A 23,998-nucleotide genomic window follows, 5' to 3' on the forward strand; every position below is an offset into this window, starting at 1 on the left:
TGTCAATCATTCAGCGCTGCTTCCTGATGATGCGCTGCTGATGCCTGATGATGTCACCGAGCGTCTCTTCAGTCTCTTATAGCTGCTCTCTGATCAGTCTCCTCTTCAGTCTGTTCACATCACACACACACTCACAACATGCTGACACTCTTCATCCTCCTCATCATCACTCTATCATGTGAGACGCCACTAGACTGCAGATCCAGAGGCACATCAGACTGTCATGTGGGTGTGTTGTGTGGCATTAATGCTGTGTGTGTGTTTGTGTTCTGCAGGTGTCAGTGGAGTGACTGTAGTGACTCAGAGTCCAGTAATCACAGTCAGTAAAGGACAAACTGCTCAACTGGACTGTAATCTGGGGACTGTGACAAGTTCTGAAGCTAGATGGTACAAACAGACTCCAGCAGGAGTTCCTCAGTATGTGTTAAGATTTTATCATACCATGAGATCACCTGACTATGGATCTGGTTTCTCTGCTCCTAAATTCACATCAACACATTCATCTAAATCAGATTATAGTCTGATCATCAGTAATGTGGCTGTGAGTGATTCTGCAGTGTATTGCTGTAAGACATGGGACCACTCTGCTAATGAATATGTATCACAGTGATTCACATCATGACAAAAACCTCCTCAATGCTCACATTCACTTCTGCTTCTAGACAATATGAAATACAGACATGATTGTGGTGTTGAACTGGCCAGTTGGGTTTTCCATAGACATAATGATTGTATACACATCTGCCACACACATTAGTAAACATTTGAAGTTGATCTAAAATAGAGTTTTTCCATTTATTGTTAATTTTATTAAAGATTTTCTACATTGTTTCTCCTTGTCCTTTCGGTTTAACTTATCTTGACAACCTGAGTGCACTTTTAGTTTTAGTTTTGCTTTATTTTCTCCATATTTCTGGGGTTGGTGTTGGTGGTTCACTCATCACTCATGGTTTTTGGTTTGGTGTGTGTAGTCGTTATGCTAATCATAGCCTAATATATTATCAGAGAAGTTCAGCTGTTCACCTTTATATGAAAAGACTCTATAAACAGTGTAAACTTCAGATAATTTTCAGCACTGATCTCAAATAATGATGTGAATCTACAGATGAACTATAAGGCAATGAAGAGAATAACCACAAATGAAGAGAGATCTGGGTTCTGGTCTGCGCTCCAGTGATTGTTTCAGTTCTGTGTCTTTCGCCTCTGAAACTGCAGGAGGTTTTTGTATGAGTGAAAGTGAGAAATGAATCACTGTGGTCTTTGGCCAAGGAACAAAACTGAACGTCATCGGTGAGTACATCTAAATTATTATTTTACTGTTAACTTAACCTGATTTATTTTATATCAGGCCGTTAAAACACAAACTGAACTGACTGACACACTGAACTGAGCCAAACTGAACTGAACTTAAACACTAAAAACTGAACTACTTTGTTCCAGTTACTATGACCATTTATGTGAAGCTGCTTTGACACAATCTATATTGTAAAAGCGCTAAACAAATAAAGCTGAATTGAATTGAATTTATCTTAAAATACTTTCCCACTTAACTTTGGATTTTTGTACTCGAGTGACTATAATGGGTAAATCATACTGAAGTTCTGCTTGTAAAACATGTTTACTTGGTATTTTCTGGTATTGTTATCAATAATATTCCATTATATAACATTAACTAATCATGTTTACATGAACTAACAGTGATAAATAGTGGTTAAAAAGTATTAATCTTAGCTTACTGTTAACATTTAATACATTTCTAAAGACAAATCAAAGTAATATAATGGATCTGCGCTATTTTCTCTCATAATGTGTTTGAATCTGTGGTATTTTTCACATTTTGGATTCGTTTGGACGCAAAGAATCTTTATTTAATGAAACTTAATATTTCTTAACTAACACCATCAGTAATTAGCAATGAGCAAATCATAATTGACAGCATGTGAATATGAATGTTTATTTATTTCATATTACGAAGTGTTTACCCATTGTGTATTGTTTCAAAATAAATTATTTGACATTTCAAATTAAACATGGATCAAACTAAAACTATATTCTTAATGATAATGATAGAAATTGTCTAATTTTATTTGTATGATATTCATAAGAACATATAATCTAAGAATTAAACTGACTCATCAATACATATTTGTGCCAGCTAATGTTGCTCCATGCATACCCGACCTAAAATGAGCCCAACACAACATAAAGAAAATTAAAGCATTCGCAAAGCTTCAGTCCCTTACATTTTATTGAGAGTTAGCTGATGTTAAGTAACATTAAGTGAGGATATTTAACATCAAGCTAAATGTTATTGCAGAATAAACAGGATTATATATGTAAGGGTCCATCTATTATTCCTATGGCAGAACTAACAGTATGAGTAAAGGTTAAATGTGTGTGAGCTTTTTTAGCACATGTGAAAATAAATATTTTTATTTGTTAAAAATCATTTCAATTTGTGTCCAGCTCCAAATTAAATCTGACTACAGTTCATAATAATGTAAAAGCCCAAAGCCCAAAATCAACTGATATAAGGGTGATTGTAAAATATTACAGTGAAATTAGGACCACTCTACCAATCCCACAGAGACATTTAAAATGACACCAGACATGAATATAGAGCCACAAGATACACCATTTTAAAAACTTAGACATTCTGTGTGGAGCAGCTCTAGTGGAGAAGGTGAAGTCCAGGGCAATGAGGGAGATTCAGGATGCATGATCGAGACAACCTAGCTGACCTTCTTGTTAGATTAGAAAGTTTATTGTTTTGTGCCTGACCATTCACGTGGTCTTGTCTCGCATGGAAGTCCATAACAGTTCTCAGGGTTTAATATTTATAAAGAGATAAAGTCATCCTTACATATAATACTTATTATCTGTTCTTTGAAAACAGCAGGCTTGATGTTCATTATCCTGATTATTGTACAGCTACTTGATGAAAAATTTAACAGTTAGGCACCAAACATTGCTCTGAGCGGTAATAATTCACCAGCTTTTAAATGAAAATTAAAGCTTGAAGAAAGAAACATGTTGTCCAGTTGCAGACTATATATGCAGTAGTACTTATAGTGAAGGGATATATATTTGGCAATGGGCAAAAATACATTATATCAGTCTAAAAGATTCCGAATATTAAGTAAAGATCAGGTTTCGTGAAGACATCTGTACATTTTATGCTGTAAATATATCTAAACTTATTTTTTAATAGAAATGCGCATTGCTAATGAATTTATTTAATTAATTTTAAATGTTTTTCTTTAATATTTAGATGTTTTTAACCCTCAGACTCCAGATTGTCAATAGATGTGTCATAAGTTGTGCATTTATAAATCTCAAATTCCAGAAATTAACACTTATTATGACTGGATTTGTGGTCCAGGCTCATATTGTTATGATTATCAGCGATCTACTTGAACTTGTAGTCCATGAAATGGCGGATTTGTAGTCCGTTAGCGATCTGCAGCCGCTAGATTGCTGATAATCATAGCACATATTGTTTGTGGTTCCTGACCCTACAGAAAAATCCAGCTTAAAAAGCCTAGGCTGGTTGGCTGGTTTTAGCTGGTCAACCAGCCTGGTTTTAGAGGGGTTTTGGCCATTTCCAGGCTGGTTTCCAGCCATTTCCAGCCTGGTCTTAGCTGGTCAGGCTGGGAGATGACCAGCTAAAACCAGCTTGATCAGCCTAGCCAGGCTTGGAGTCCAGCCAAAACCAGCTAGGTCCAGCTTAAACCAGGCTGGTCAAGCAGGATTTAGCTGGTCATTTTCCAGCCTGACCAGCTAAGACCAAGCTGGAAATGGCAGGAAACCAGCCTGGAAATGGCCAAAACCCCTCTAAAACCAGACTGGTCGACCAGCTAAAACCAACCAACCAGCCTAGGCTGGTTTAAGCTGGATTTTTCAGCAGGGGAATGAAGCTGATATGAGTTTAATCAGTTAACCAATCAGAATCCAGTATTCCAGAAAGACAGATTAATACATACTGTAACACAAACACAAACTTTATTCACTGCTAAATAACTCACAGATGATTCAACATTAACTATCAGAACCATCTTTATCGAATCCTCTCAACATAATCCCTGTATAACATTCTGTGCATAACTATGAGTGTAAAAGTGTGTGTGTGTTTTGTGTCCTCCAGACTTTCCTCTGACTCCTCCTGTGGTGACTCTCTTGCCTCCGTCCGCTGAGGCTCTGAAGGACAGTAATGCTACACTGGTGTGTCTGGCCGAGGAGATTTCTGTGGCTCTGCTTGACGTCAGCTGGACAGTCAATGGACACTCCGTCACTGATGGCGTTTGGAGCAGCTCTACTGAGAAACAGCAAGACCAAACCTTCAAAATGAGCAGCTTTCTGACCATCCAATCCTCTGACTGGACCAGCAATGCGCAATTCTCCTGTCGAGTGTCGCTGGGCTCAAAAATGACGGAGAAAAGCATCTCCAGTTCACAGTGTAACTGAAATATAATGTGTGTGGATGAATGTAAACCTCGTGTTTTACTTTATTTCTCTTCTTATGATTTGATCTGTGTGACTTTAGCTTGATGTTTAATGTGACTGTACTTCATTTGGTGGTTTCGGTTCTGTCATTAAAACTCTTTTGCATGGCATTAGTTTGCATTGTCTTTCATGTGGGCCTGTTTCTGACTCTCGCTCAGGATGCACCTGCTCCATCACACTCATATATTTAGCTTTATGTAAATCCTGATGTTCCTCTGAGGTCTTTCACAAGGGAAACATGCTCTATTAAGAAATCATCAGAGGGTTAAACACATTAAAGACTCAACAAGATAACATTTGATCATCACTAATATATATATATATATATATATATATATATATATATATATATATATATATATATATATATATATATATATATATATATATATATATATATATATATATATATATATATATATGTGTGTGTGTGTGTGTGATAATCAAATGTTATCTTGTTGAGCTTTTAATGTGTTTAACCCTCTGATGATTTCTTAATAGAGCAGGTTTCCCTTGTATATATATATATATATATATATATATATATATATATATATATATATATATATATATATATATATATATATATATATATATATATATATATATATATATATATATATATATATATATATATATATTATGCATTACTTGTCTTAGTTTTACCTATATGCACACTACAAAATACCATCTGTAGGCTAACTTATAATCAGGCAACAGATATTAAACTCTTGAAGCCATCACAGCAGTTTCACATTGACAGTAGTGTGCTTGTGAATGTACAAGACATATTTAATCATGTGTAACGTAAGCTGAACTCTACACTGCATCTCTTTATCAGACTCATTGTCCTTTAGCTAACATGCAGGAACTTGTTAACATTTACATCAACAGTTAAAAGCAGCACAGTTTTAAACCTCATTACTCTGTGAGTTACTACCCAACTAGCAACATTCATGTTGCTCAAATCCAGCCCACACCAGACACTCACATCCAGACACTCACATCCGGCTCACATACAGCATAGAATGATGCCACTTGGGCGGCCACAATTAAACCATAGCAATATCATATATCAGCCAGAATTTAAGCAAATAAACCTGAACTGACCCTATTATAGGTCACAGTTTGCTTTTATTTTGGCGCAGATCCGGCCCACACCAGACACTTACATCTGCTCCACTGAATGCAATGATGGCTCTAGGGCGGTCCGCTCCTCTTTGTCAGATCTGGACAACAAATAAGCCAAAGCAATACACTGTCAGAAAAAAAAGGTACCGTAAGGGTACAATTTTGTTCCTAGAGCGAACAAAATCTATAATTGTACCTTTTAAGGTCCCAAATTGGTCCATAGGGTACAATTTTGTACCCAAATGGGCTATAAAGGTACAAACGTTTAGATTTAGGTTAAAAAGGTACATTTTTGAATCTTTATAGCACATTTGGGTACAAAATTGTATTTTAAGGGACCAATGTGGCACCTTTAAAGGTACAATTATATCCTGTGTGTATGTGTAGATTGTATTATTTGTGTATATTTATAGAATTTGTAATGTATAGAATACATCATGTGTCCATATGTATAGTGTATCATGTGAGTATATTTATGGAGTCAATCGTGTATATGTATAGAATGTATCGTGTCTCCATATGTATGGAGTGTATCGTGTGTATGTATGTAATGTATCATGTGTGCATATGTATGGAGTGTATCGTGTGTATGTATGTAATGTATCATGTGTGCATATGTATGGAGTGTATCGTGTGTATATGTATAGAATGTATCATGTCTCCATATGTATAGAGTGTATCGTGTGTATGTATGTAATGTATCATGTGTGCATATGTATGGAGTGTATCGTGTGTATATGTATAGAATGTATCATGTCTCCATATGTATGGAGTGTATCGTGTGTATATGTATGTAATGTATCATGTGTGCATATGTATGGAGTGTATCATGTGTGTATGTGTATGTAAAGTATCATGTGTGCATGTGCATGGAGAGTATCATGTGTGTATATGCATAAAGTGTATCATGTGTGTACATGTATAGAATGTATCATGTGTTTGCATATGTAAAGAATACATCGTGTCTGCATATTTATGGAGTGTATGTGTATATATGTATAGAGTGTATCATGTGTGTGTATATGTATGAAGTGTCTCATGTGTGTACATGTATAGAATGTATCATGTGTTTGCATATATAAAGAATACATCATGTCTTCATATTTATAAAGTGTATGTGTATATATGTATAGAGTGTAACATGTGTGTGTGTATATGTAAAAAATGTATCATGTGAGTATATGTATGGAGCATATCATGTATGTATATGTATAGAGTGCATCATGTGTGCATATGTATAGAGTGCATCGTGTGTGCATATGTATAGAGTGCATCATGTGTGCATATGTATAGAGTGCATCGTGTGTGCATATGTATAGAGTGTATCATGTGTGCATTTGTATGGAGTGTATACTCTATGTATGGAGTATATCATGTTTGTATATGTTTAGAGCATATCATGTGTGCATATGTATGGAGTGCATCATGTGAGTATGTGTATAGAGTGTATGATGTGTGTTCCGTTGGTTAAGTTCTTCAACTTCCAGTAGCTCAGTGGTAATGTGACTCACCTCTCACACCAGAGACCCGGGTTCTATCCCAGACCTTGACAGTGTATCCTGTGTGTATGTATGGAGTGTATATGTATAGAATTTATCATGTGAGTATATGTATGAGCTCTCTTAGGTTAATTCAAAAATACTTTGCAGACTGGTATTACAACTTAAAAGGAGGGGTCTCTGCCATCACTAATGCAGTGCACCAAAGGCTGCAGATATTTCCAGTTTTCCAACAACAATGTAAAGCATTTATTTTATTTGATGTCATTTTCTTCGTAAAAAAAGTATCATTAATCCAATTATTATTTTTTACAATTTTCCCTGCATTGTTTAATCCTCGGTGACTTGTAGCACCTCATGAAAAAGTGCACAAAAATAAAGTCTGTTGTGAGAAAATGACTATAATTTATTGTATGTGAAGAAATTTATTGTTTATGAATTATTGTATATGAAGATAATATATTCCCTCAACTCAATACGAAACGGTGATAAATCCTTAATGATTAAAAAACATTGTCTGAAAATATTTAAGCAACTGAACAATTTACAAATACAATGAATAAAAATGCAACAGAATTAATTCATTAAAGCAAAATCTAGCATGTTTAATATTTTATATAATAATGTATTTAATCAAAGCGTAATATTTTATAGTAGAGAAATAGTTTAAGTTACAATATATAAGACGCTGAACTCTGAAGGTTAGTTGATCTTTCAAACAGCAGGTGGCACTGTGTGAGAAAACGATAGGTCTGGAAGTGCAGGACTAGTAGCCGCTTGAGCGTGCAGCTTTATGATGTTGGGGTCCTGTAGGGATTTAAATGGTCACGAAACACCAAAACACATTTTTTGAGATGTTGACAGTCATATATGTGTCCCACGCTTCTATAAACACTATTAGGACACATATCTTGCTACAAACTCCTAACCAACCAGCAAGTGGCGCTACTGTATCTTGAAGATGTGTGCCAACCGCCAAACAAGACAACAACAAGAAGAAGAGGTCACACCACGTTTAGTCCTGCAAGTGAAAGTGAAACCAAAGCTAACGGACCGTCAGAAAATTCAGCAAAGGAAATGTTTTTAAAAACTACAGTAAGTTTGCTACAACGCTTCAAAAATGTAAAATCAGTGTGGATGTTTATTAGTAAACAGATCTGATGTCGAACTTCATCTTATTTTACTGCTTAATCTGCGGTTATCGATGGCTTTACCTCACGGATATAAACACTTAAAATAGTTTAACAAAGTAATTACCTATTTTTTCTTATTTATTTATTTATTTATTTATTTATTTTCTTTATTTCTTTATTTATTTATTTATGCATTTATCTATTTATTTATCATTTTATATTATGTAATGTTTTTTTTTTTTTTTTGTTTGTTTTGTTAAAGTTTTGAGACCCAGCATATTTGGTTAAATGAGCACATTGACTTTGATTTACTTCAATACTAAAACATTCTTACATTGTTGAGAATATTAAATAAAATGCTGATAAGTGTGGCCTTCTCTGTAACGAAACCTGTTTTCTCGGCCTGCTATTTCCGGTGTTTTTACGATCTGTAAAAAAACAGGGTTAGCACATCTTGTCTAAGCCGATAGATATTTGAAGCTGACAATATGTGCTACCCCTTGAAATCAACTACTACTCTATTGAACAATGTAGAAAAAGGCGTAGCAGCTTCAAATATATATCAGAGTAAACAACCTTATTTATTTATTTTTCATTAGTTTTATTAAATTTAAATTTATTAAATGTGTTTATTAGAGTGGTAGTTCATTCTGATAGACATTTGAAGCAGACAAGATGTGCTAACCCTGTTTTTTAAGCTGAAATATGACAGGTGAGCTACACATTCTGAGGAATGTTAGCACAGATCATCAGAACAACGGCATTTTAGACATTGTGTCCTAAAGATCCTAAACATTTTTACAGAGCTTTGTTTACACATTTAAAATGTAAGTTAATTAACTTAGCTTATTAGGTAATTTCACACTTTCGGTTACAGAAGACAATTTATTTGAGTTATAGAGCAGTTGCAAACATTTTAGCATAACCTATAGGCCTACTGCACAACAAAATGAGGAGCACTTACTTTCACTACAAAATTATAATCTCCAGTCAGTATATCCTTGAATATAGTAACTATATAATAACATTAATAATAAATATAACAACCTTTTTTAATCCCTGCTGAAAAATCCAGCTTAAACCAGCCTAGGCTGGTTGGCTGGTCAACCAGGCTGGTTTTAGAGGGGTTTTGGCCATTTCCAGGCTGGTTTCCAGCCATTTCCAGCCTGGTCTTAGCTGGTTGGGCTGGGAGATGACCAGCTAAAACCAGCTTGACCAGCCTAGCCAGGCTGGGAGCCCAGCCAAAACCAGCTTAAACCAGGCTGTCCAGCTTAAACCAGGCTGGTCAAGCTGGTTTTAGCTGGATTTAGCTGGCCATTTTCCAGCCTGACCAGCTAATGGCCAAAACCCCTCTAAAACCAGCCTGGTTGACCAGCTAAAACCAGCCAACCAGCCTAGGCTGGTTTAAGCTGGATTTTTTAGCAGGGATGTGAGTTCCTGACCATGATGAATGGTAATATCTCAAATATCAATAGAGGTAAAGTTGGTTTTGTATTCGCACATTTGTTCATTTAACAGTCTCCTGTTTACCATGCTAATTTGAATATTCAATTATAATTAGCATGCAAGTATGCCTTCAAAACAACATTTTTCACTAGTCTAGATTTCACTAGTTAGAATTAGCAAATAATATTTTTCTGAAAGTATACTATTAAGGAGAATGTCTGAATGTCTGAGTATAAAACCAACTTTACCTCTATCAAAGAGCACTTGATCTATTAGAGATTGTGTGAATTCTGTGTGTTTTTGTGCGGCTTTATACTTGACATTTATTAAACCTGGCACAGTCTTACACATTCATGTTCACATTTCCTCAGTTGTCCAAGACAACTTGCCAGTAGTGTAAATCAAAACCAACTGTAACAGAAGACTCGAGGCCTTTTCAGAAGATTCAACACCAGAGATGTTAACTATAATAGATTTTTCATTAGACCAAAACAAACTCGGTCTAAAGTCGAGCTCAGAGTTGCGCCTCGCTTACACACTGCTTAATAGCCTACACACAAGATGTAGAGCAATACGCAAATATCTTTACATATGAAAAAATTAAAATATTAAGGATAGGCCTATATATAGGATATAATAAGAATAGATATAGGATATAAATATAAAGGATTAAAATATTACAAAACATATTATTTTCTAGCCTACATAAATATTAAAAACCAATGCTTTTATGTCTTCTTCATCTCGGGAGGCTTTTTCAGTTCATTCATAACAATTTGCTTTTGTATAATGTTATTATTATTAGCAGTATTATTTATTATATCCGTATTTATATTTGTGTTATTAAAAACAAGCTTAGATTTGCCCACCTGCAGGTTTTAGACCATATGGGGCACAGCATGTGTTTTAGGATATAACTTAGGTTTTTGAGCACACTTCGTTATTATTGTTCATTTATTCGTTTGCTGGAAATTAGAACTGAATTTAGAAATAGTTTTGAAATAAATCTTTGCGCTTAACAAACAAAACAAATTATTTATAGGCTAATTGATGTCTGTGCATAAAGGTTTCCCTATCCACGAGAGCAAAAGTGAAAGTGAACTTACTTTGCGTCCTGTAAATAGCGAATGCGCTTATGGCGCGACGCAGCTGACTCTTAAAGGGAATGGGAGATGAGACTGTAATTGGTTTATTCTCAAAACACACCTATAACTCATTAAGAAAATAAACTCAACCCTTTTAGACCATGCGCCATGGCGCAAAGCGGATTTTCCCATCTTTAAATTAGCAAGTTTGGATTCTGACACGCCCTGAAAGCGTTTGCGCCCTGCACTTTACGTTTTGTGCATGGACCGTCAAAATAGAGCCCTTTATGTTTCACTACCAAATTATAATGTTCAGCTAGTTTACCACTGAATATACTCTTGATTGAGGGTAACTCACATTATTTTTAAATAATGTGAACATGATGAATGATTTTATCTTAAAAATCACTTGGTGGGATATTAGAGATTGTGTGAATTCTGTGTGTTTGTGTTGCTTGACCTTTGACATTTTAAAAGCTGGCAGAAAAAAGGTCTTACACATTCATGTTCATGTTCCCTCAATTGTTTAAGACTGCAGCTGTGTAGAAACAAGATTTTGATAGGCAGCAACGCTATTTAAGTTGTAAAAAAATCAAAGAATCCAGGACAGGCAAACATACAGCTCTTAAAGACAAAAGTTCTTATATACATTAAAATGTTTAGGAATATAAAAATAGACTTTATAAACCTTAAATGAGTTTAAACTGTACTATACTTAAAATCACTGTCATAGAAAGAGTGGCGAAACGTTATTTATTTATTTTTTACCTTAAATTCATCGTAACTTGTATGAAATTAGACATGCAGAGAGTCCTCTGTACTTTAAATATTGTTTTAGCAAAACACAATTAAAAGTTGTTGTTAGTTTTAGTGTGTCAGTCTATACTGTTTGTTTCCACACACAGGTCTGAGAAAATAGAGGAAGAGAAGATGAGCTCTGTTGAGTATCAGAGAGCAGCTTCTCCAGTGTTCAGCTGTGTGTCCATGAAGAGCAACAGATCCATGCATCAGCCTCCCGAATTCAGTGATGGATCTACTGTGAGAGCTGAGTCTGTGTGAGTATCATGAAGTTGGAAACTTTTTAAAATTTATTTGGACTCATCATCATTGTCATCAGTGTTTCTTTAGCACTTGACCCTTGACTGCTCTTAAACCGTTTATCTTTCTTCAGCTGCAGTTGTGTTTTATCAAGAGCACTTGTATGTTGTTACAGAAAGAAACTGAAAATGGCTGCTGTTGACCCTAAGAGAGCAGCATCTCCAGAGTTCAGCTGTGTGTCTATGAAGAGCAACAGATCCATGCTTCAGCCTCCTGAATTCAGTGATGGATCTGCTGTGAGATCTGAGTCTGTGTGAGTATCATTCAATGTGTGCTGTGGGTGGGAAAAAACTTTACAGATATAAATCATTTATAAAGAAAATAATAATTACAATAAGGTTATGCAAACAATGTTCTTGTATATCTCACAGTAACTTAGAAGAAATTAAAGACAAGTAAAAAGAGGAGCATGGGGAGTAGTAGTGGAGGCCAGTAATGACTAATCAGTCATGTTTACCTTGTGGAAATTAGCTTAATCCAACTGTCCACTATTGTTTTTCATAATCAGTTGTAGTTTCAGTTTCTGTTTGAATTCTTAGTTTGTTTTTATTGTAATTTTTTTTTGCTGAAGTGATCTATGGATGAAGCAAACAGAACAGCAGCTCTGGCCTAATGGAAATGAACAACAGTTGAAGGACACGAGACCTCAGCTCTGGCCTAATGGAAGTGAACTACAGTTGAAGGACTCGAGATCTCAGCTCTGGCCTCATGGAAGTGAACTACAGTTGAAGGACTCGAGATCTCAGCCCTGGCCTAATGGAAGTGAACTACAGTTGAAGGACACAAGAACGCAGCTCTGGCCTAATGGAAATGAACAACAGTTGAAGGACACGAGACCTCAGCCCTGGCCAAATGGAAATGAACTACAGTTCATGGACACGAGACCTCAGCCCTGGCCTAATGGAAGTGATCCACAGTTAAAGGACACAAGACCTCAGCCCTGGCCAAATGGAAATGAACTACAGTTCATGGACACGAGACCTCAGCCCTGGCCTAATGGAAGTGAACTACAGTTGAAGGACACAAGACCACAGCTCTGGCCTAATGGAAATGAACAACAGTTGAAGGACACGAGACCTCAGCCCTGGCCAAATGGAAATGAACTACAGTTCATGGACACGAGACCTCAGCCCTGGCCTAATGGAAGTGATCCACAGTTAAAGGACACAAGACCTCAGCCCTGGCCAAATGGAAATGAACTACAGTTCATGGACACGAGACCTCAGCCCTGGCCTAATGGAAGTGAACTACAGTTGAAGGACACAAGACCACAGCTCTGGCCTAATGGAAATGAACAACAGTTGAAGGACACGAGACCTCAGCTCTGGCCTAATGGAAATGAACAACAGTTGAAGGACACGAGACCTCAGCTCTGGCCTAATGGAAATGAACAACAGTTGAAGGACACGAGACCTCAGCTCTGGCCTAATGGAAATGAACAACAGTTGAAGGACACAAGACCTCAGCTCTGGCCTAATGGAAGTGAACTACAGTTGAAGGACACGAGACCTCAGCTCTGGCCTAATGGAAGTGAACTACAAATGAAGGACACGAGACCTCAGCTCTGGCCTAATGGATGTGAACAACAGTTCATGGACATGAGACCTCAGCTCTGGCCTAATGGAAGTGAACTACAGTTGAAGGACACGAGACCTCAGCTCTGGCCTAATGGATGTGAACAACAGTTCATGGACATGAGACCTCAGCTCTGGCCTAATGGAAGTGAACTACAGTTGAAGGACTTGAGATCTCAGCTCTGGCCTCATGGAGGTGAACTACAGTTGAAGGACTCGAGATCTCAGCCCTGGCCTAATGGAAGTGAACTACAGTTGAAGGACACAAGACCGCAGCTCTGGCCTAATGGAAATGAACAACAGTTGAAGGACAAGAAACCTCAGCTCTGGCCTAATGGAAGTGATCTACAGTTAAAGGACACGAGACCTCAGCCCTGGCCAAATGGAAATGAACTACAGTTCATGGACACGAGACCTCAGCCCTGGCCTAATGGAAGTGAACTACAGTTGAAGGACACGAGACCTCAGCTCTGGCCTAATGGATGTGAACAACAGTTCATGGACATGAGACCTCAGCTCTGGCCTAATGGAAGTGAACTACAGTTGAAGGACTTGAGATCTCAGCTCTGGCCTCATGGAGGTGAACTACAGTTGAAGGACTCGAGATCTCAGCCCTGGCCTAATGGAAGTGAACTACAGTTGAAGGACACAAGACCACAGCTCTGGCCTAATGGATGTGAACAACAGTTGAAGGACACGAGACCTCAGCTCTGGCCTAATGGAAATGAACAACAGTTGAAGGACACGAGACCTCAGCTCTGGCCTCATAATCATGGAGCTCCAGTGAGGTCTTTCAGGCCTGTTTCTCCAGTTCAGTTCATTGGTCCAGTGGCTCAGTCGTGGTCTTCTCAGTGGTCATTTGTGCTGCAGGCTTCAGCTTGGCCAATTAACCCACCAGCTCCACCACAGTCTTTAGGGTCTCTGCCTGTGTCCAGACCATTCACCCCTTCACATCCAGCAGGATTCTCCATCTCTCCACATTTATCCTCAATTACACCAGTTTCACCTCAGACTCCTCATTGGTCCTCCAGACCTACACACACTCCCTGGTCTGTTGGCAAGTAAGTACTGTATGACTTTAGATATATCTGTAGATGGTTGTAAAAGTGTGGGTTCTGAGTATTTTAGTGTGTGAGGTTGATTTTGTATGGCTTTTCACTCAGTACTCTCAATTATTTTAAGAATGTTTTACAACAATCAATTTCAGCTATGGGGATGTTGAAAATAGATTTGTTTAATGTGAGAAGAATGTTTGTTAAGTAAGGCATAAAGTACATATAGGTAAGTTTAAGGTAAAGTTTAAGGTAAGGTGAGTTATTTCAGAACAAACTTGATGTGAAGCAGAGCTCTGTTGTAAACCACTGAAGAACTTTATTCTATAAAAACAACCACCTGGATGTACTTCATTCTGCTTTTCACACAGCTTTCTGTAACAAAACATAAAGATTTGACACAAAATATTGGGTCTTGGGCGACGCAGTGGCGCAGTAGGTATTGTTGTCGCCTCACTGCAAGAAGGTCGCTGGTTCGAGCCTCGGCTGGGTCAGTTGGCGTTTTTTGTGTGGAGTTCTCCCTGCGTTTGCGTGGGTTTCCTCCAGGTGCTCCGGTTTCCCGCACAGTCCAAAGACATGTGGTACAGGTGAATTGGGTAGGCTAAATTGTCCATAGTGTATGAGTGTGAATGAGAGTGTGCGAATGTTTTCCAGAGATGGGTTGCGGCTAGAAAGGCATCCGCTGTTCAAAACGTGCTGGATAAGTTGGCTGTTCATTCCGCTGTGGCGACCCCAGATTAATAAAGGGACTAAGCCGAAAGAAAATGAATTAACATTGGGTCTTGTTCACTTGCAATTGCATACGTTTTTTGTAAACTTCTCACATGAAGTGGATAAGCTTGAGCTTTTGTCAGCTAATTTCAGCTATTGGGCTGGGATCAAAATCGGTGACGTATTGCTCATCTGTATATTGATGACGTATCAATTTCTCATTATCATTCACAGACTAAGGTTTCTTATCCTATAAGAAGACCCAGCTAATTAATTAATTATGACAGCATGTGGTTTGTCAAGCTGATGAAAGGGTTTGTTTCATGATCCATAGGGTTTTATGCATGCCTTTCCTTGCAATGCTGTTAGAGCTACTGATATAACCAAGCTGTTTGTGTGTAGCAAGCATTTTTGTCGGGAGAGCTGTATGAGTATTGGAGAATGGCATACTTTGTCTTTTATTAGTTAAGTTTGTTACCATTCAGACACATTGCCTATATCCGTGCTGCTGTGTGCACTAATATTTAAAATCTTCCAAATTAGCAGAAGGGCTAATGGTTGGAATTGATAGGGAAAGAGACTGAAAGTTTATATATTGCAAAAAAACTGAATATTGCAGTCAGATTTTTCCAATATCGTGCAGCCCTAATTCCATCCTATTGGATTGTTGACTATGGGTGTGGCTAACGACTAAACAAAGATTGAAAAATGGATATATTAGAATAAAATAAGTAACTAAGGCCCAATCCCAATTCTATTTTTGTACCCCTTCCTCTTCCCCTTGGCCCTTGAAACCGTGTATGAAGGGGAAGGGCTTCAAAATTTACCCTTAAAAAAGGGGAGAGCACTACAACACCTGCACACTTCATCTTGTGTCATCACAATCTCTTACTTCATATGAAATCAGTCGATCATGACTGCTGTAGTTATTTCGCTTGTGCTATTTATTGGTATTCATCTTCAGGAAATCAATGAAGGCATATATCATGTTATCATACCAATATAATGTGGCAATAAGATCATAACTGTTCTGTGCATTTACATTTACATTTACATTTAGTCATTTAGCAGACGCTTTTATCCAAAGCGACTTACAAATGAGGACAAGGAAGCAATTTACACAACTATAAGAGCAACAATGAAAAAGTGTTATAGGCAAGTTTCAGGTCTGTAAAGTCCAAGAAGGAAAGTATTTAGTAATTTTTTTTTTGTAATTTTTAGTAAAGTTTTAGTAAATTTTTTATTTTTTTATTTTTTATTTTTTTTTTAGTTCAGTTAGTGGTATATCCAGAGAGGCAATTGCAGATTAGGAAGTGAAGTGGAGACTAAATAGTTGAGTTTTTAGTCGTTTCTTGAAAACAGCGAGTGACTCTGCCGTTCTGATTCAGTTAGGGAGTTCATTCCACCAACTGGGCAGATTGAGCGTGAGAGTTCGCGAAAGTGATTTCTTCCCTCTTTGGGATGGAACCACGAGGCGACGTTCATTCACAGACCGCAAGTTTCTGGAGGGCACTTAGATCTGCAGAAGTGAGAGCAGATAAGAAGTCGCTTTGTAGGCAAACATCAGAGCTTTGAATTTGATGCGAGCAGCAACTGGCAGCCAGTGCAAACGGATGAGCAGCGGAGTGACATGTGCTCTTACATAGTGGCCATATTCATTATGTAAACACACCAAAAACAACATTAACATTATAGCAGACACTGTAAACAGATAATTCCCGGTCACTAGACTTTTCTGATAGGGGATTCGAGTGTCATTGAGTGTCGGAATGTTGTGGGACTGCTATATAGGAGTTTTTATTAAGGATTATAGATAGCGAAATTTTGCGTTTTTTTATTTTAGTGTTTTTTTTTTTTTAAGCATGATTGTAAAACACGAACACAGTTATGAATATATTAAAACGTGCTTGTTTGTCATAATTCGTAATAATGAAAAAAAGTACTGATTTGTGCATCTCCTGACTTCCGGCATAGATATGCTGCCGTTGTAGCTGGTGTATTCTGGGAAATAATCCTGTCCCTTGGTTTCGAGTGTGGTTCTGGAAAATCTCAGTTTGAAGGGGTATCTAGTCCTTCCCATTAGCCCTACGCCTACAAGCTAAAGATAATTAGGACACCCCTACCCCTTAGGGGGAGAAGGGCTAAGGGGTAGAGCTGGGATTGGGCCTAAATGTGTTACTTTGTAAAGAAGCTAATGTAAATGTGGTGTGCTAGTTTTGCATTGTTCTTTCTTTTTTCCAATGAATTGGTTTAAAATTGTAACATATTACTGTGTTACCCAACACCGGCAGATCAACTTTACTTATTGTTGAGAATGATCAGTTTTAGATATTGGTTTGTTTTGTTTATTATCATTACATTTTTGTCCTATTATTATTAAATTACAAATGTCTGTTTCTGTGGGGTATTTGGGATAAAATACAGATGATCTGCTGCATTCAAACTTTTCTAGTTAAATCCACCGGGGTTTAGTAGTTCAATGTGTTGATTCATCTCTCCCTTAAAAAAAGGCTTTGTTACTTGCACTGCTCTTGATTATTTGACTTTTTAAAGATGTTTTCAATGTTGCTTTGGATGAAATAGTAAAAAAATAATAATAATTTTCCACACACATATCTGAGGAAAATAAGATGAGTTCTGTGTGTGAAATGAGTGTGTTTGAGGGAGAAGAGTTTCCTGTTGAGTATCAGAGAGCAGCATCTCCAGTGTTCAGCTGTGTGTCCATGAAGAGCAACAACTCCATGCGTCAGCCTCCCGAATTCAGTGGTGGAACTGCTGTGAGATCTGAGTCAGGGTGAGTATCATGAAGTTGGAAACATTTTTTCTATCATTTGTACTCATCATCATGGTGATCAGTGTTTCTTTAGCACTTGACCTGTAGCGTCCTGGTAAAAAGATGACTAAGTCTTTCACTGATGGTTCACGAATCATTTATTGGTCACACTCCATAGATTTCGTTCGCATTATTTCATCATGAATTACCGTAAGAACTAGAGAGAAAATAAACAAACAACAAGCACAAATAAATACCGAAAATTAACACTAAGCCAACATCAACAATTAAACATTAATCTTAAACAAATAAACCAAATTACCTTATTTTTCCCCTCAAACCAGGAGCTATAACTCTTGAAGGAGGAATCCGTGAAGCAACCGTATACCTGTGCCCCTTTTACCATGTTTCACCTAGCGTTCCATATTTTGTTTTCATTCATTACTACACGCAATTTATACATCCAGTAAGCTCCGCAATTTTGACGTCATAATTAAAGTCCCCAAACAACTCAATTCATTCAACAAATCAACCCGTATACAAAATACAACAAAGCATAATAAAAATAAATTCAAAAAACATAGTAACACATTATTTCAAGTGTCTTTGCATGACCCTTGATTGTTCTAAAACCGTGTGTCTTTCTTCAGCTGCAGTAGTGTTTTACTATGAGCACTTGTATGTTGTTACAGAAAGAGACTGAAGCTGACTCCTGTTGACCCTCAGAGAGCAGCATCTCCAGAGTTCAGCTGTGTGTCCATGAAGAGCAACAACTCCATGTTTCTGCCTCCTGAATTCAGTGGTGGAGCGGCTTTCAGATCTGTGTGAGTATCATTCGCTGTGTTCTGTGGGTGGGAAAACACTGTGGTGAATCTTTTACAGACGTGACTTTCTCTCAAATGTCAACATTTAATAAATGGCGTATTATCTATCAGAACTGGATAGGTGATGTGATTTACAGGTCAGAGGTCAGTGCTGTGTCCAGTCACTGTTTAAAGTTGTTTTAAAAGCTCCAAAAATATGTTTATACCTGACATAAGATATATATATATATATATATATATATATTGTTGTTATTATTATTTTTATTATTATTATTATTATTATTATTATAACCTTTATTTTACCAGGAAAGACACATTAAGATTAACAATCTCTTTACAAGAGTGTCCTGGCCAAGATTAGGCAGTACACAAGTCACATCAGTCCAACAGACAACAAACAAAAAAACAATTTACAGTTAATATGGATCTCACTGACAAACTATTCAAAACATCTGCAAACCTGTGTTTCAACTTCTAAATATTTTATAGTCTTTTTTAAAAGCATGTAGTGAAGTGTGTAGTGCTGCATACTTAAAAGCCTTTTTTTCCCATCTCAGTCTGCACTTTAGGGACAGATAGTAAATAAATATCCTGAGACCGAAGACCATAGTTAAGAACAGGCTTTTTACAAATGCAATTCTGGAGATATGGTGGGAGTAAACCCAGCATATATTTGTAAACAAGAATATGAAAATGTTTGAGCCTACGAATGGACAAAGCAGACCAACCTACCCTAGTATACAACACACAATGATTTAAAATGAGTTATAAATCTTAGTGCACCATGGTAAACCGTATCCCATGCATTCAGACTTTGAGACGAAGCATGCATATAGATGACATCACCGTAGTCTAATGTCGACATGAATGTTGCCTCAACCAGCTTCTTTTTAGCACCAAAAGAAAGGCAGTTCTTAATTCTAAAATAGAAGCCTAAAATCACTTTTAATTTTTTCACCAATTGCTGAATGTGAGTACTAAAAGAAAGTGTCTAAACAATTAAAATTCCAAGATATTTGCACTGGGACACCAATTCAATCCCTGCTCCATGAGTAGTAGTAACAGGACCTAGTTTTTGCTTGGCTTGTTTTAAATTTAAAAAAATAACATAAGTTTTGTTTTATTGGCATTTAAAACTAATTTTAACTCAGATAGATTTTGTTAAAGTACATTGAAAGTGATTTGTAGTTGAGAAAGGGCCAGATTAGGTGTAGATGCAGCCGTGTATATAACTGTATATATAACTATAAAGTTGTGTGTATATATATATATATATATATATATATATATATATATATATATATATATATATATATATATATATATATATATATATTAGAAACTTTAAATATGGATATATATATATCCATTTAAAGTTTCTAATAAGCCTCAACAGCAATTATATTGTTGTCAAGGGGGTTTATAATGTACAGCTCCATTCGCCCATATTGATCAAACACACTAAACTTTAGAAATGATTAAAGGCAGTTTAGTGAAAAATGAAACTTTAGTTCCCCTTCGGTTGGGGAACTTCAGTGCCATAGAGTGGATGAAATCCACGAATGGGAGATTCGGATCAGAAGCTGCTTGTCTGGAGAGTTATTGAACGGGCCAATGAATGAATTTAATTGGCAGCGTAAGCTTGCGCAGGTGTGCTGCATCGGCAATTATCCCAGCATATAAGCACACCTGAAGCCAGCAGACGCCATCCTTTTCGCTTCAGATCCTTTCTGAGTGAGTCGATGAGGGTTCCTCTTGCTGTTCAGCACTTCAGAGCGAACTAGTGTGTCTCTCGGTCCAGAGTGGGTCTTCGCGGTGGCAGATGGTCGAGCTGGGTTTCTCCCTTGCCTGCGGTTCTTTGGGTCCGGTCCTCCAGAGCGGTGCGTATTGTTGCAAACTTCCTAAAAGAGCAACACAGTCGTGCAGCACGTCCTTTTTTAGGACGGCGCTCCGACTGTGCGTTTCTGGATGCGGTGGTTTCCTGTCCTCGGATGATGGGCACGGGCACTGCGTTACATGTCTGGGGGGTCCAGCATGTTAATGCGCTGCTCGTGGGCAATTCATGTCGTCATTGCGATGCCATGACTGTTGCGCAAGATCGCGGCTAGCCTTTGCAAAAAGGCGAACCACCCCAGTTGTCCCCTGCTCTGCAGCTGGCACTCGGGCAGATTTGAGGGTTTCAGCGAGAGATAATCCGTCGCCCGAGGGCCTGCGGACCTCCCGCTCCTCTAAGCGCTCCATCCAAGCTTCGGGCAGGGGAAGCGATCCGTCTAACAGATGGTAGCCCTTACGCCCGATGACACCGGAGACCAGACGTCCACCGCGGCATCGGAGGGTGGGCTTTCCTTGTCCGATGATGATCCAGACCCGCTCGCCCCCTTCGGGCTGGTGAGCGCTGTCACTACGGATCCTGAAACGGACATGTTAGCCGTGCTTTCCCGGGCTGCTTCGGCCGTGGGTTGGAGATGGTTTATCCCCCAGCTCCGCGGCCGGACCGACTAGAGGGGCGTTCCCTTCTTCCCGGAGGTGCACAGTAGGCTCACGCGGTCTTGAAAAGCACTTTTTTCTGCTCGTGCTGCGTGTCCCTCCACCCTTACCACTCTTGACGGTGGAACAGCCAGGGGGTATGTGGCGATTCCTCAGGTTGAGTGCGCTATGGCAGTCAATCCGCACGGCGCCTCTTCTTGGCGGGGTCCGCCTCGTCTCCCATCCAAAGCATGTAAGTTATCTGCCTCCCTCGGAGCTAGAGCTTACATAGCTGCGGGCCAGGCTGCTTCCGCCTTGCATGCAATAGCCACCTACCGGCGCTACCAAGCGCAAGCGCTGGCCGAGCTGCACGAGGGTGGGTCCAACCCAGGCTTACGAGCTTCGCACCGTCACCGACTTAGCTCTTCGGACTACTGAGTCCGCTGTGTGTGCGTTGGGGAGGACGATGTCCACATTTGTGATCCAGGAGCGCCACCCCTGGCTGATATGCGCAAAGTCGACAAAGTCCACTTTCTTGACTTCCCCATATTCCAAGCCATGTTCGGCGACACTGTCTGTGAATTCACCCAGGAATTCAAGGCGGTGAGAGAGCAGTTGGTGGGTGATGTCTTATCGGCGGTCCGTAGCCCGCTCCGCCCGCCGTGCCATTCATACCTGCTCCTCGCCGAAGGCGCCTGCCTACGAGAGCTGCTCCGCCCCCGCACACGCCTCTGGCGAAGCGAGCGCGTCGGGCACTTCGGAAGCAGGCAGCCCCCCTGCCCAAAACGCCGCTAAGTCCGGCAACAGACCGCGAAGCGTCCCTGGGACAGGCCATCTGGAGAAGAGGGAACTTGCTCTTTCCCCGCTGGAGGGCGGCGCCCCATTTCCAACGGCACTTTTTTACTGCCATGAAAACATCATGAAAGAGCACTTTTCCCCTTCCCCGGATGTGACAGCACGAATTCTGCCAGTCCGGGACGCGCTGCCTTCCGGCTCGCAGATTCTACGTGCTTCGCCAGTGGCTCACGAGCGCTGGGGGGACGATCCCTTCCCTCAGCCCTCCAGCCCCCTCTCCGGAGTCAGGGTGCGGAGCCAGAGCGAATCGCTCTCCTCCAGCTCTTCCGCGGGACCCTCGTGCTTCCCGGATCAGCACACCCACTCCGCGCTGCCCCACCACTGGTACGTCAGCGATTGTAGCGATGACTCCATTAGCGAGGGCTCTGCCTGCCTGGTTAGCGCAATCCTAACGACCAATAACGACCAATCCTAGATCTGCGCATTTTGAACCGCTGTCTGCACAAGCTGCCGATCAGAATGCTCACGCAGAGGCGCATTCTCCAATGCGTTCGTCCTCAGGATTGGTTTGCAGCCATAGACCTGAAGGACGCGTATTTCCATGTCTCCATTCTTCCACGCCACCGCCAAATTATGCGGTTTGCGTTCGAGGGTCGAGCGTGGCAGTACAAGGTCCCCCCCCTTCGGGCTCTCTCTGTCTCCGCGGGTCTTCACCAAACTCGCGGAGGGTGCCTTAGCGCCCCTTCGGCTCGCGGGCATCCGCATACTCAATTATCTCGGCGACATGCTAATTTTAGCCCACTTGCGGGAGCAATTGATTGTGCACAGGGACAAGGTGCTTCGGCATCTCCGCCTACTGGGGCTTCAGGTCAACCGAGAAAAGAGCAAACTCGCCCCCGTGCAGAGGATCTCTTTTCTCGGGATGGAGCTGGACTCGATCACCATGGTAGCGCACCTCTCCGAGGAACGCGTTCGCCTGTTGCTGAACTGTCTGAGGGAGCTCGACAGCAAACTAGTGGTCCCACTGAAGTTCTTTCAGAGGCTCCTGGGGCATATGGCATCCGCAGCCGCCGTCACGCCGCTCGGATTGTTCCATATGAGACCACTTCAGCCCTGGCTTCACGATTGGGTCCCAAGACGCGCATGGCACGCGGGCACACACCGGGTCTCGGTTACTGCGCTGTGTCGCCGCGCCCTCAGCCCTTGGAATGACCCCTCGTTCCTACAGGCCGGTGTGCCTCTAGGACTGGCGTCCAGCCATGTTGTTGTTTCAACAGATGCTTCCAACACGGGTTGGGGGGCCGTGTGTCGCGGGCATGCGGCTGCGGACCTGTGAAAGGGCATCCAGTTGCATTGGCATATCAATCGCCTAGAGCTGTTGGCAGTGTTCCTCGCTCTCCACCGCTTTTTACCGGTGCTGGAGCGGCAACACGTGCTGGTCAGGACGGACAGTACGGCGGCGGCGGCGTATATCAACCGCATGGGGGGTATGCGCTCTCGCCGCATGTCTCAGCTCGCCCGCCGTCTGCTCCTCTGGAGTCACCCGCGGCTGAAATCGCTGCGCGCCATTCACGTTCCAGGCACGCTCAATCGTGCAGCCGATGTGCTCTCATGACAGCTGTTACGCCCTGGAGAATGGAGACTCCACCCCGAGTCTGTTCAGCTGATATGGGCGCGATTCAGGGAGGCCCAGATCGATCTGTTGCTTCCCCCGAGATCGCTCATTGCCAGTTGTTTTTTTCCCTGACCGAGGGCTCTCTCGGCACGGATGCACTGGCCCACAGCTGGCCTCGGGCCATGCGCAAGTATGCGTTTCCCCCAGTGAGCCTGCTCGCGCAGCTACTGTGCAAGGTCAGGGAGGACGAGGAACAGGTTCTGCTAGTTGCGCCCCCTTGGCCCAACCGGACC

The 23,998-nt window shown here is 40.2% G+C and overlaps 2 protein-coding genes across 2 annotated transcripts in view; both read left to right on the top strand.

Annotated features, from left to right (window-relative positions):
- Window positions 1-138: 138 nt before the first annotated feature.
- igl1v11 (immunoglobulin light 1 variable 11) lies at window positions 139-4,563 on the top strand. Its single transcript, XM_073945302.1, has 3 exons — window positions 139-178; window positions 276-598; window positions 4,120-4,563. Exons 1-3 carry the CDS (start codon window positions 139-141, stop codon window positions 4,462-4,464), a joined length of 708 nt encoding a protein of 235 aa, XP_073801403.1. The 3' UTR covers window positions 4,465-4,563.
- Window positions 4,564-8,139: 3,576 nt separating this feature from the next.
- Window positions 8,140-23,998, top strand: part of LOC100334202 (uncharacterized) — a 37,109-nt gene continuing 21,250 nt past the window's right edge. Inside the window, exons 1-6 of the mRNA XM_073945303.1 lie at window positions 8,140-8,228; window positions 11,703-11,852; window positions 12,011-12,148; window positions 12,467-14,530; window positions 17,847-18,026; window positions 18,698-18,829. Of these exons, the coding sequence (XP_073801404.1) occupies window positions 11,728-11,852; window positions 12,011-12,148; window positions 12,467-14,530; window positions 17,847-18,026; window positions 18,698-18,829 (2,639 nt within the window). The 5' untranslated portion in view covers window positions 8,140-8,228; window positions 11,703-11,727. The remainder of the gene's footprint in view (window positions 8,229-11,702; window positions 11,853-12,010; window positions 12,149-12,466; window positions 14,531-17,846; window positions 18,027-18,697; window positions 18,830-23,998) is intronic.

Source organism: Danio rerio, chromosome 3 (assembly GCF_049306965.1).
Source record: "Danio rerio strain Tuebingen ecotype United States chromosome 3, GRCz12tu, whole genome shotgun sequence".
In the NCBI taxonomy this organism is placed as follows: domain Eukaryota; kingdom Metazoa; phylum Chordata; class Actinopteri; order Cypriniformes; family Danionidae; genus Danio; species Danio rerio.

Bases quoted from the DNA above. Each gene is read 5' to 3' on its own strand.
- igl1v11 (XM_073945302.1), top strand. From the start codon at position 139: ATGCTGACACTCTTCATCCTCCTCATCATCACTCTATCAT. The intron at 179-275 runs GTGAGACGCCAC...TGTGTTCTGCAG, and splicing joins CCTCATCATCACTCTATCAT to GTGTCAGTGGAGTGACTGTA. The intron at 599-4,119 runs GTATCACAGTGA...TGAGTGTAAAAG, and splicing joins ACCACTCTGCTAATGAATAT to TGTGTGTGTGTTTTGTGTCC.